At 40.6% G+C, this 13,806-nt stretch overlaps 1 protein-coding gene across 1 annotated transcript in view; it reads right to left on the bottom strand.

Annotated features, from left to right (window-relative positions):
- Window positions 1–13,806, bottom strand: part of VPS50 (VPS50 subunit of EARP/GARPII complex) — a 76,467-nt gene that overhangs the window by 61,623 nt on the left and 1,038 nt on the right. Inside the window, exon 2 of the mRNA XM_082194144.1 lies at window positions 8,626–8,694. Coding sequence (XP_082050270.1) covers window positions 8,626–8,694 — 69 coding nt within the window. The remainder of the gene's footprint in view (window positions 1–8,625; window positions 8,695–13,806) is intronic.

A 13,806-nucleotide genomic window follows, 5' to 3' on the forward strand; every position in this document is an offset into this window, starting at 1 on the left:
AGGGGAGAGAGGCTCCATCTCCTTGGTCATTTTGGTTGCCCTATGCTGAACTTTTTCCAACCTCGCAATATTCTTTTTGAAGTGAGGTGGCCAGTACACAGTATTCCAAATGCAGACACACCCTATAATGGCATTGTATTGGCAGTTTTATTTTCAGTTCCTTTCCTAATGATCCCTAGCATGGAATTTGCCTCCTTTTTTGCAGCTGCTGAACACTGGGCCAACATCTGCATCAAACTATCCCCTATAACCCCAAGGTCTCATTCCTGGTCAGTTCAGATCCCATGAGCGTAGATGTGAAATTAAGATTTATTTATTTTTGTCCCGGCATGCATCAAGATTGTGTCTGATTTTTCCGTTGCTACTGTGATGATACGGTAAGCCAAGTCATGGTTCCACTTAGCCTTATATGTGAACCTAAGCTGCAGTTAAGGTTTGTCCTATTAACGGCCTCAAAAAATAGCATGGTGGCAGCAGAACCAGAGGAAAAAGGCGGACGCAATCTCCTCTCTGAGAATATGCCCATTTGCACATTCACACTAAATTACACATGGAAGTTAAACACGAACTGGGCCACTAAAACCTCAACATTTGCACCAAAATGGAAAGGCGTGACCATTCTATGTATTACAAGACTCCTATATAGGAAGTCAAAAATATAAAGAGCAAATTACAGAGTCAATTGGATCCTTAACTGAACAGAAAAGAGAAGCTGAAAAGAACAATAGAAGAGGACTTGAACGATGTTTACATGCTGCTACTTTTTTAAAAGCAGGGGATTTTGTAAAGCAGGGGATTCACAACGGGAGGAAAAGAAGGAAAAAAGCAGTGTACAAACTCACAGAGTGCTCTGCTCCCACTAACACGAACAGTGGCATCGGGTGGTGTGGAAAATGCAGCTCTGTCCAAAGCAGCAAAACAAAACACCTCCAAACCCAAAATAATCTCTCCCCTACTGTTAACAAGTGGGTGCAAAGGCATTGCATTTTTTTTTTAACGAAAGTGCTTGTACACCCATCTATCCATCATAATAAATTGGGCCACAAAGGTCCGATGCCAATGTAACTTTCCTGTTGTTGGAGACTGCGCTTATACAATTTCTCTTTCTCTTTCCTATTTGAATCCTTTCACTTCCCACCTGAGACCGAAGTCTTAACTACAGACCAACTGCAGATGCAACTGCCTGTTTTGCAGCCTTGTGCGTTGATGTTAGCGCGAACAACAGAGTTCACGGTATTGGCCTAACAACATGTTCTCTTATACCATAGAGAGTCTTGGGGTACTATCTGCAGGAGATACCTCAATAGCATTAAACAGGGGAAACTACATTTCTAAACCCCAGAAACAAGAAAACTCTCAAAATTTACTTGTGCCAAAACAGCTCAGAGGTTACAGTGGAACCTCAGGTTACATACACTTCAGGTTACAGACTCCGCTAACCCAGAAATATTACCTCAGGTTAAGAACTTTGCTTCAGGATGAGAACAGAAATCGTGCTCTGGCAGCATGGCAGCAGCAGGAGGCCCCATTAGCTAAAGTGGTGCTTCAGGTTAAGAACGGACCTCCAGAATGAATTACCGGTAAGTACTTAACCCAAGGTACCACTGTATTTCTAAACCCCCCCCCCCAGGAAACCAGACATGTTCTTTGTTGAATGGAAGGATGTTGACACATCTCATTTTCTCCTCTCCCTGATCCTTGGTCAGGAAACATGAAGGCACCTCTTTTTCTCTCATGCTGCCTACCAGAGTCAAGACTGAGAGGCTGGTCTTAGCAGAAGGAGGGAAAGATAAGAAGCAGGAGGGTCAGAGGAGAATAGAAAAATGGGGCCAAGCAGGATGGTCCGCCCTCCCTGAAAACACTGAGCAGCAAATTGCCCAGGAGGACAATCAAATGAACTGTAACTATTCAAGTGGTGAATTTGCAAAGAAATGGGGGCTTAACTTGATTGCGGGGGAGTTAAGATTTAGAAGTGCTTTTGATTCAACTACACATCGCTAGACATAAAAACAGGAGAGCAAATTCAAATAATTGCCAACTGGTATGTGAATCTATTTTTTATGCATCATCTAAAATTTCAGGAATTAAACACACATACTCCTCTGAAACATTCTGAGTGCAGGTTCAGACTTTGGCTGTTTCAATTAGTTATATTAATGTGCCACCTTGTGGACGATCTATGAAATTGCAGTTTCAAAAAGCAATGCTAATATTTTGGTTTCTTAACAGAAAGCAAAGGTGATGGTCAACCTCGCAGAACGGAAGCTTCTACATAGCTCCACAGTAGCAACTCCTAATATATTTTCCATGGATGAAAATCCATGGACCACAGATCCTACAAGTGCCCCCAAATTTAACAATAGCCCATGAATAAATCCACTTGATTCTGGCAAAAGGATACCAAAAATGCCACCTTCTAAAACCAACCAATTATCACCCAGGGGTTCTTCAGAATCTAACACATATCTATTTAGCATAGTGGCTAATGAAATGTATCCATCAGTGACTGAGGTGGATAGAAATTTGTTTTATGGTGGATTTTGTTTTTTGTTTTTTACTATTGCGGTAATTAGATTTAGATTTTATTTGTTTTAAAAGTATTTTCTCCCCTTTGGTTTAAAAAGAAATCTAGATTTAATAGAAACTTGTTAAAACATGTTAACAAAAAATATTTAATGCCTTTAAAGTGAGACATGAACAATAAAACATGTGAAATGACAATAGGTTGCTTTTCTTCCTAAGAGAGAGAGCTGGGGAGAACGGAAAATATCTGCCTTCTGAGGTACAGCATTATGACCCAAACAATAAGTGTGGTATTCTTGTGGGATTCCTAATAAACCTAGGGATTAGAAAGTCAACACAGGCACAATTTAAAAAAAAAAAATGCTACCCTGGATCACACAAGAATAATTCTCCAGGTCCAACCAAATGACCCTGTTTGACTATTTTATGCCCTCAAGCTACTGGAGCTTGCCAATGTTTTCAGGGACAGGCAACCCCCAAATTGTGTGTCACTTCAAGAACCATCAGGGCTACTTCATCCCATTCTCAGAAGCCCCTTCTGTACCCACAAGTACCGTAACAGAGATCCTCTCTATTTCTAAGACCCTTAGAGTCGTTTTGCCTTTGCGATAGAGATCTTGGAGTAGTAGAATGGTGTGCAACTTCAGAATTGTGAGAATGCACACAGTTGCACAAACTGCTGTGAACGCTGCTGGATGCACCTGACCTTTCTCTACATCAGGGGTGGGAGAACGTTGTTGTTGCTCTCCAGTTCCCATCAGCCGCAGTCGGCATGGCCAAGAGTCATAAATTATAGGAGTTGAGACTCTTACTCAGGGTTGTGGGTTTGAGCCCCAGGTTGGGCACAGGATCCCTGCATCCCTGTTCCCCATCCCAGCTCTGAAGATAGCTAGGTGAAATCATGGGGAGTCTACACAGTCCCAAGCATAAACCAAGCCTTTCAGTAAGGAAGGTATGAAGTTATCCTAGAAGACTGATCCATCAACAATGGCTCAGATATGCCTTCTGCTGCGTTCCTGCTCAGCCTCAAAGCACCGTTGTGGATTTCCATCCTCCACAGTCCCCAGCCTACTCATGAAAGTGACTCACTTTTTTGCTGTGTTAATTACTAGCTTTTTCATGTCTCAACATATTAACACCCTCATGGGTGAGCAGGTAAACAAAACAGTCATTATGATTTACAGGGTTGCCTCTGATCTAAACAAACTCTGCAAGCATTTAATTAACAATCCTCAGGGATTCTGACCACCAGCTTCCTTGGGTACACAGAGAGGTCTCCAGATTTTCCTGAACTACTGTACAATTCCCACTACCTCTAATTATTGGCCATGCTTGCTGGAGCTGATGGAAGCTGCAGGTCAGCAACATCTGGAGGGGCAAAAGTTTGCCCATACCTGTTTTTGGTAAAAGAGTTAGCAGTAAGCAAAGATGTCGGAAGCTGGTGGCAACAGTTTTTACTGATTTTTTGTTTAAAACTCAAACATGAGTTTTACAAAGGAGTTTTTCATCACAATACAGTTTTAAAACCCCATAAAGAACAACACCATACCATAACAATTTCAAGTGCAGAACATAACTAAAACCAGTGCAAGCTACGAAAAGGAATTCCCAGCATCACACGGTCCTATTAAAACCAGTGTACTTAAAAAACACACAATTAAAACCGACAGTATCAATGTGGGTGCGTCTTTTAAGCCCATTCAAGGAGCAGGGATAATATGAGATCAAATTCCAAAATTCTGCAGGCAACTTGCTGATAATTCTTCTTTCAAAACAGCTTTCTCAGCACAGAAAGCCTATGGACTTCACAGATCCTAAGATGTCAGTATTGTCCAACAGACAGCGTGGAATCAGTGAACCTGCCATGGATACTATCAGACTGGTACAAAAACAACAACAACAACACTCATGAAATCCATGAAAATAAAAGAATTAACAGGGGTCATGCTTGCTGAAGCAAGAATAGCTGAGGCTTTCCCCCCATCAACTACAATTAGCAATCCAACTGCTGGGGAACTGTGATTTACAGACAAGAACGCTTGCTTGAAGTGGTGATACCATCTGGGTGGATTAGTGATGTCTGCACATTCTACCCAGGAGGACGTTGTTGGTATGGCCAGAAGACTTATGGTTTTCTGAATTAAAAAAACTAAACTGATAACCTCAAAGTGCTTTTTATTTGCCTAACAAATCTATATTTCCTAAGTCCTCCAAAGCGAGAACCAACAGGTGATTAAGTTAACACATTCTCCTGTCAATCCAGTCGTGGGCATTTTCTTCCAGAGCAACTTTACCATTAAAAAAAAAAACCCCCACAAAGGATGTCCAATCCTATAACATAAAAAGTGATAGATAAACCACTACCACACATACAACAAAGTAGATGGGAAAAATAGATCACCCAATGATGAGCAAGGCAGAATTTTGAAATTAAAGGTATGAAAAGCTGAGGAAGGAAGGAAGGAAGGAAGGAAGGAAGGAAGTTGATTTTAAATCTGGACAGCCTCTAGAGTTTCTTTTTTAATTCTGCATGCCTCATCCTCTTTAACTAAAGGCCACACAACAAACGTAGCCCAACTACCCAAACCACATTCCTAACTAGCATGAGGGAACAGCAAAACAAAGGGTTCAGGTGGCTTCGCCAAGCTACTTCCTCAACCTGCCTCCAGCTGTCCTTTGAACATGAATGAGTTGCTACAACAAATGTGTGATAAAGCCCAAGGAGCATTATTGTGCAAATGGATGGTAACAAGCATTATGCTCCCTATTCTAATCAGCCACCATCACCATCACAAGTTAAGGACACAGTGGCCCAGCAATCCGGGGGAACATATTTGTGTGTACATTCAAGGAGCTGGAGAGGAGTTGCCTTCTGCTGGTGGACTCTGGCCAATGGGGCACAGAACCTAGGAGTCAAACCGTTGGGCCATCTGGCTCAGTACTGTCTACACTGACTGGCAGAAGCTCTCCGGGATTTCGGGCAGGGATATCTCTCCCAGTTCTACCTGAAGATGCTGGAGATTGAACCTACAAAGCAGATACTCTATTACTATGCTATGGCCCTTCTTTTCAAAAAGATCAGACATGATGGGAGTTGTAGTTTTAGCAGCATCTGGAGATCCTTCCCATTCCTTGAAGATTAAAGGCAGTAAAAACTCTTGCTCAAGCTTTCTTGGAAAGTCCTCTTGTTTTCTGTTAAGGTTCTCTCTTTTCTGGCTGAAGCCATTAATACAATTGTGGTCTTTATACACTGCCCCAAATTACTACAGTCCAAAGAGGATTTAGCTCATTTTTTATCATGATATCATGATGACATTTTAATGTGTGGTCATCTCAGGCTCTATAGCATCTGTACGCCAACAGACATAAAGAAAAAAACAGGAAAACAATGTGAAATGGGGAGACCAACCTAGCTCCATCCATCAGCAAGAGAAGGAGTAGCTACAGGGAGTATGCTTTGGCCCTCCCTGCAGGAAAGAACACTAATAAGAACATTGTAATTAGAAGCAGTGGCTGAGTTTAGTTTTTTCCTCCTCCCTCCCAATCCTTTTGCCTTTCACATCATGTATTTTAGCTACTAAACTTGAGGGCAAGGCCTTTTCTTATTCCCGATTGTTGCACAATGCTTTGGGAGCCTTTTTATAAAAAAAATAATGAGAAGCAGGTAAAAATATCTGAAACAAATGTAGAGTCTACATATGAGACTTATACTAACTAGATCAAAACTGGTGACAGCAAAAGCCAAGTTGTTGCGATCCAGCAAAATTCTGCATAATCTGGTAAATGTTTGTTGGTTTCAGGAAAGAGTGGAATGAGTATCAGAATGTCCTTTTTAAAGGAGTCGCAGACTACTTAGAAATTATACCCAGTCAGGGCAGTGGTTCATCTACCGCATTACTGCTCATTAAAATTCACAGCAGCTTCCCAAGATTTCAGACAGAGCTACCTTTTGCTGGAGAGTGAACATGAGACCTTGAATATGCATGGCACACCATGTACCCTTCCACTGAACTGTGTCCCTCTTTGCTCACTCAGGTATTCATTTCTGCACAGGCAGGCATGAAGATTCTCTCACACAACAGTACAGCAGAAGAAACTGCATATTCTTCTAAGTGCCAACATGGGTGGTGAGTGCCAACAGGGCTGTAGCCAAAACAGACCCACTGAGAATCAAAAAAGACGTATCAACATGCTTGGAAGAATCCTTTTCACAGAAATAGAAACAAACAAACAAAAACGTTGAAGGCGGAGGGGAACTGATCATGCTAAGTGACCACAGAATGCAGAGTGCCTGTTGGGAGATGGAAAAACAGTGGAGTATTCTGGAAGGGGGCATGACTGGCTAGAAAACTGCACACACAGCCCAAAAATGGAAAGAAGATAAAGTCCCTACCAGAGAAGAATGGAAAATTAAATTGTTGGACTATGATGAAATGGCAAAACTGACCGGAAAGCTCAGGAATCAGGAAGATCAAAACTTTAATAAAGAATGGGAAAATGTTACCATTTATCTTGGAGACCACTGTAAGCAGTTGAAAACACTAACAGGATTCCAATAACACTTGTCATGTAACAAGAGATAGGGTCATAAAGGAGTCATAAAAAAATAGGGATTATTGAAAAAAAGATGCAGTGGAAAACGTTTAACAACAGAAACCATGCAGGGGAAGGTGGGAAGTCCAAAGATTCAGAGGAATCTTTTAATTGTGGATGTATTGTGGTATTATTATAACTTTAATTTTGTAAAACCAAATAAAAAATTACCGGTATTTGAGAAGTAAAACTGCACACACACACCCTTGAATAAACAGCAATTGAATAAAGCAAAGGAGAAACCTTTGTTCCTCCCATGAAAAAAATCAAAAATAGAATCTGGGATCTATTTGTATTGACTGCACAGACTTGTATCGCACACAATAATCCATGAACCTTCTAAGCAACTCACATAAGAATAAAAGTAAATATCAAAGATTCAGAGACTAGGAGCACTAAGCAGCCTCTGCATAATACAGAATCAAAAGATCAAGATCTAAAAACCGGAGCTCCAAAAGGTCTGAGCAAATAAAGCAATCTTCCCCTGATGCTTAAAAGACAGAGTGTCACCCAATAGGGTGCCAAAACAAAGAAAATCCTATACATCCCATAATCTCTCAATGTGGGGGGTGGAAGAAGGCTATACACTAATGATCTCAGTATTGTACGGCAGGGAGAGATACATTTGAAAAGAAACATCCCCTCCTGTCCTATTCCTGCCCAATCTAGCTTCCTCCTTTGAATGAACAGCCACAGAAGGTTTATTCATTCATCAAGTGTATGGTGTGGTTTGTTGCAAGCTCTGAGGCAGAGCACAAAAAAACAACAACTGAGAATACGCTGTCCTCGGTTTAAAGGACATCTCTTTTTAAAGAAAACTCACTGCTCATCAACACAATGACACAATCAAAGCCCAAGAGAACCACAAAACAATGACAACAGCAAAAACCCATCTCTTAAATTGAAAGAGGTATCTTTTGCTGAAATATTATAAGCAATAAAGCATGTACAGTTCAAAGAGGCTACCAGTGACTAAAAATACATCCTTTAAGTTAATAGGGGAACTTGTTTCACTGGCTTCCACAACCCACCAGAGATATACACCATAGGGTAGACAATGGAAAATAGGCAAGGAGGCAGAAGGGATAAGGGGCAACTACCCAAACATCTTCTAATACTTCCTGCTAGCCCAGAAGCGAGAAGAGAGACTTTGAATGGTTGGTTGCCCAGAAACCACACGATTCCCCGTTTGCTTCCTCTTTTCCACCCCAGTTTAGCTTTTGCTGAGCTCAGTTGGCATGAAACCAATCAGAAAGAATGCAACAGGCAATAGCATGGCCTTGCTTCAAAATGGTGGGAAACACAACCAAGACTCACAAAGCACACCAGGGCCTGCTAGCAGCCTTCCAGAGGCTAGATTCTGCCCACAGGCCACCACTGCAAACCATTAATGTGATAAATTAACACTGCAGTTTGAATAAGAAGCAATCACAAGTACAAGAGAACAAAAAATGACAGAAACTATGATAGCTCACAGTTCCTACTAGAATATACAGTATATCACCATACCTTGCTTGGAATTCTGAAGTTCTCCAGGGGGCTCAGATCATGAATACTCTCCTGAGGACTTTTCAGACCCTTAAGGGAGGAAAAGACAGTTTATGTAATACAGTCCGCAACCTCCACAGAAATACTTCAGAAATACTTTGGTTTGGACTCAGTCTGACCCTTCTGTTTCCCTCCCCTTATGGTTTTGATTCATGGGCTACTTTTAAAATGAGGCTGCATTTTAAATTGCATTTTAACCTGTATTTTAAATTGGTTTCCCCCCCCCCATTATGTTTTTACTGTAATTTTACTGGTGTTAGCCACCCTGAGCCCGGCTCTGGCCAGGGAGGGCAGGATATAAATAAAAATAAATATATATTATTATTATTACCCAGAAATAAGTTTGCAGGAGAATGTGTGTGTCAGCCATTTATTGCAGCCATTGCCAAGCTGATGCCCTCCGAACATTTTGGACTACAACTCACATCAGCCCCTGCCAGCACAGCCATTCTAGCTGGGACTGGTGGTCAAACAACCAGTGGGCACCAGGCTTGTGAAGGTTGATTTACTGGCACTGTGCAGGAAAATAACTTGATTCCTGCACTACGGGGGTTGGACTTGATGACCCATGGGGTCCCTTTCTCATCTACAGTTCTATGATTCACCTGAGTTCAGTGCTGCGGCATTCCCAGCTTCCAGCAGCTCTGGATCAAATGAGCGTCTGATTTGTTTTCCCCTCTGCTTCCAATCTGGAGCTCCCCATTTTCATTCTCAGTCCCACTAATGACTCCACGGTCCATTTTCGGGGCAGAAGAAGGTTGCCACAACCCATCCGTATTGCTCCTCCCCTGCAGCTGAAAGCCACCTTACCACCCATCCCTGGCTTTGGATCCCAGTTGTGAACAGTTGTACCTCAACCACTGCAATTTGTGATTCCTGCCCTGCCCTGCAGCTGTCGGACTAGAGGGCTCTTGGAGTCCCTTCCAACTGTACAATTCCATGATTCTGCAATTTCCTGAAAAGAGTGACTATGTGTGGTACCAGGTCATACCTTTAACAATATTGCACCTGAAAGTTATTTGAAAACACAGTGGGCTCTGTTATCCTAATCAGGCAGCTAATGGTATAACAAGTGTAAAAAAGACAAAATGCTGTCTACATGGCATTGGCTGCTAATAAGTTACTGGGCTAGATTCAAAGTGATGGTACTGGTGCACAAGGCCTTACACAGTTTGAGTCCAGAATACCTAAAAGATTGTCCCGCCCACTACAAACCAATCACTGTCTTCTGCTGATACCATTCTATTAGGGGGTCCATTCTGCACTATGTCCTTTAGTGTGGCAACACCTACCCTTTGGAAATCCCATTATATTTTCTATTGCCTATTCTCAATATTATATTCTCTAAATACATTATATTATCTATATTCTCATACGGAGCACCTTCTAAATATGCTCCTTTTTCAACAAACCTTCTAAATCATGGAACCTTCTTGATTCCAGCTGGTATCTGTATTGGATCTGAAAATATCTTATGTGCTATAATTGCTTTAAACTGTAAATTTAATTGTTTTATATATTCCATGGTTTAACTGTTTTATATATGTTTTTATTATATTGCAAATTGTTTTGGGATGCCTGTGTAAAGCAAATCATTAACAAAATAGATATAGTAATGGCCGATCCCAAGGAACAAAGAAACATTTACTGAAATAAATTATACTGTCTAACTCCACAGTATTTAAATTTAATATATATATTTAAAATATATATGAAAAGCAATATGAAATCAAACCTTTATTAGGCATTGTACAGATAAAACCATAAAAGAAAAAGTAACATATAAGTGACTTGAAGTATATGTAAGAAGGCAGCGGTTGGCTACAAACATATATATATATACACATATAGAGTCAGTGATTTTCCTTGTTAACCTGCTCCTTGGAGGGCTGCTACCAAAAACTCAGCTACCCCCGCCGTTACCCTTTGGTCAACGTCGGATAGGCAGAATCCCACACATTCACCTTGTTGGGGTTCCAGGCCACCCAGAAGAGGGGACAGCACGCGTTGACGGAGCGTACTGTACAATGGACAATGAAAGAGAATATGCTCTACAGTGTCCGGGACATTCATAGAGCATCTGCAGAGTCTCTTGTTTCTAGGGATGTTTTGATATCTTCCCCTGACAAAAGCTGAGGGAAAAACATTCAACCGGGCCAGCATAAAAGCCCTACGTTGGGCTGGGATTGTTAATTTAGTGACGTAGTTGGCTCTGCTATCTAAGATATTTAAATCATAGAATACGGGGGAGCAAATTTTGTTTACTGCTGCCATAATATTTTGTCTCTCAACATCCTTTAATCTAGTTAGGATATTATGGAAAATGTATTGCTCATTAGAATTGTATAGGGGCTCCAGCTCGATGCCTAAAGATTCAATCTTTTTTTCAAGGTACTGGTACCATCTTGATTTATAAGAGTCTTGAAGCAAATCAGCGAGCAGGCTTGATGGAGAGCAGCGAAAATGGCAGCGTAACCAGTACTTTATTGAGGTGGACCAGGCCCAGTATTCCATTGTGTGTATGCCTATTTCTGCACACATTGTTTCATATTTGATCACAGCTGGGAGTCCAAGAATACGTCTCAGAAAGCTGGAGTGGATCTTTTTTAGATCACTGTTATATGCTTGGACCCATAGTGGGATTCCATAGAGTATCTGGGCTTGCACTTTTGTTTGAAATATCTGATTGGCCGCAGGGATAAATTGATTACCTTTCTGATAGTAAAAACGAGCAACTGCTGATGAGGTGCACTTTGCCTGTTTTATGGCGTTTGTGCGATGATTTGCCCACCCTAAATTGCTCTGGAATAATATTCCCAGATACCTATAGATTTTTACTTGTTGGATTTCATGCCCTCTTATTTTCCATTTCTCTAGTTTCCAACCATTCGAGAAGACCAAAATTTTTGTCTTCTCATAATTTATTGAGAGTTTATTACATTCACAGTAAAGGATCAGAGAAGATATAAGACGTTTCAGACCCAGACTCGTTAATGATAGTAGAACTGCATCGTCTGCGTATAATAAGAGAGGAACTGGTTTCTGATTAAGTTTAGGGGCATGTGATTCTATTTTTTGAAGGTGATCTGGCAAGTCTGATAAAAATAAATTAAATAGAAAGGGTGCAAGAATACACCCTTGTTTTACCCCTTTCGAGTTTGGGATGTCTGGTGAAAGGTGACCTTTGGTGCTAAGTTTGACTTGACAGACATTGGAAGAGTATAGATTTTGTATTAAAGTCAATAAACGCTGATCAATTTTTAATTCTGCGAGTTTCCTCCACAGCTTTGGGCGGTCAATTGAGTCAAATGCACCACGAAAATCTACAAAAGCAGCATATATCTTAGATTGCCTTTGGGATTTATATTTTTCAACCAAATGCATAAGTATAAGGCAGTGGTCTAATGTAGAGCAGCCTTTAGAGAAACCTATTTGTTCTTTCCCTGGTAAATTTAGATTTTTCATCCAGGGAAGGAGTTTAGATAAAAGGTGCTTAGCGTAGATTTTCCCTATCACTGATAATAAGCTTATCGGTCTGTAATTCCTTGGTTCTTTTGGGTCACCATTTTTAAAGATTGGGATAATTATTGATCTTAGCCATATCTCAGGTATGATCCCCTCTTTGTCTATGAGAGTAAACAATTGAGCTAAGGGTTCTGCCCACCAATCTATATAGGTCTTGAATAATTCTATTGGTAGACCATCAGGCCCAGGAGATTTCCCCGATTTAAAATTTTTAACTATTTCTCTAATTTCCGCTTCTTCTACCCTTGGCCACTCCTGGAGTTTATTGATTTTGTTTTTAGTGATCTCATTTCCTTTAAGTTCACTGTGTAGATTGTTAAAGACAGAAGTAAAATATTGGTACCATTTGGATTCTGCAATTGGTGATTGGGTTAATTGATTTTCGGGTTTCAATCCTCCATACACTAGGTTCCAGAACGCTTTGTTGTTTTTGTTCTGAATTGAGTCGAGTAATTGTAGCCATTTTTGGGTTGCGTATTTCTGTTTCTTTTCGGCCAGAATGTGATGATATTTTCTTTTTTCATCAAGATAAGAGGGCTCTAGTTTAGTGCGGTTATTTTTAAATATTTGGCGCAGTTTTCTTTTTAGCTGGAAACATTCATCGTCAAACCAGGGGCTAGCGCTATGTTTAAGTATCCAACCTTTAGGTGGGGTACTAAGCTCTGCAAACATTTGAAAAATTTCATTATAGATTTTCGGAATATCACTGTGGGGATTAATGGTCTTTAAATTAGATAGTACTTGTTTTCTCAGGTTGGCTGTTAGCTTTTGCCCCACTGCTGCACTCATTTCCTGGGACCATTTTAATTGAGTCATTTGTTTGTGTTGAGAAGGTTCTATGGTATTATATTTGGTTATTTTAGTTTCGTCCTTTAAGTTAATAGACAACAATAATGGCTGATGGTCGCTTTCAGTACGCGTTCCAATTTTGAGGTCCATGATCGAATTTATAATATTATAAGGAACAAGAATATAGTCGATGACACTGCATCCTCGGGGGGAGAAGTATGTAAATTCCCCGCTTCTATCGAAAAGCAATATACTTTGAGAAGCAAAATAAGAGCAGCCTAATCCAATGAAGTACTGAGGACATACTATGTCATCCCTTTAATAGCAAAATCAGGAGTGGACACACAGAGATATTCCACATGTTTCTCTCATGCATTGCCAAGCAAGCATAGCTCTATTCTTTTTCAACTGGGATCTTTCCGGGACCAAATAATTGGGCAGTTGCAATCCCTTCAGAGCATTATATTTTGCAAGTTGATCAATGTAGCCCAGTCCACACACACTCCTGAGAAGAGGTTTCCTCTAATGTTTATTGTGCCTTTATAGAAAAACCTACCTCACATGAAACAAATTACCATAAAAACAATAGCATCTGTTTTACAAAGTTTACGGATATCTCTGTTACCCCATTCTGTGCTACACTTCCCCAGAAAACCTACAACCTCATTGTATGAGTTCACCAGCTTGGTAGGTCCTAAAGGCAGCTTTACTAGCGCAGATAACATATGTCTCCTTCTGTCATCAAGCACAGAAAAAGACATTGACAAGTATATATGGCTCCCAAACACCAATACCATTACATCACCCATAGAATTCAATGGATGGGAG

Source organism: Podarcis vaucheri (assembly GCF_965113315.1).
Source record: "Podarcis vaucheri genome assembly, chromosome: 12".
Taxonomy (NCBI): domain Eukaryota; kingdom Metazoa; phylum Chordata; class Lepidosauria; order Squamata; family Lacertidae; genus Podarcis; species Podarcis vaucheri.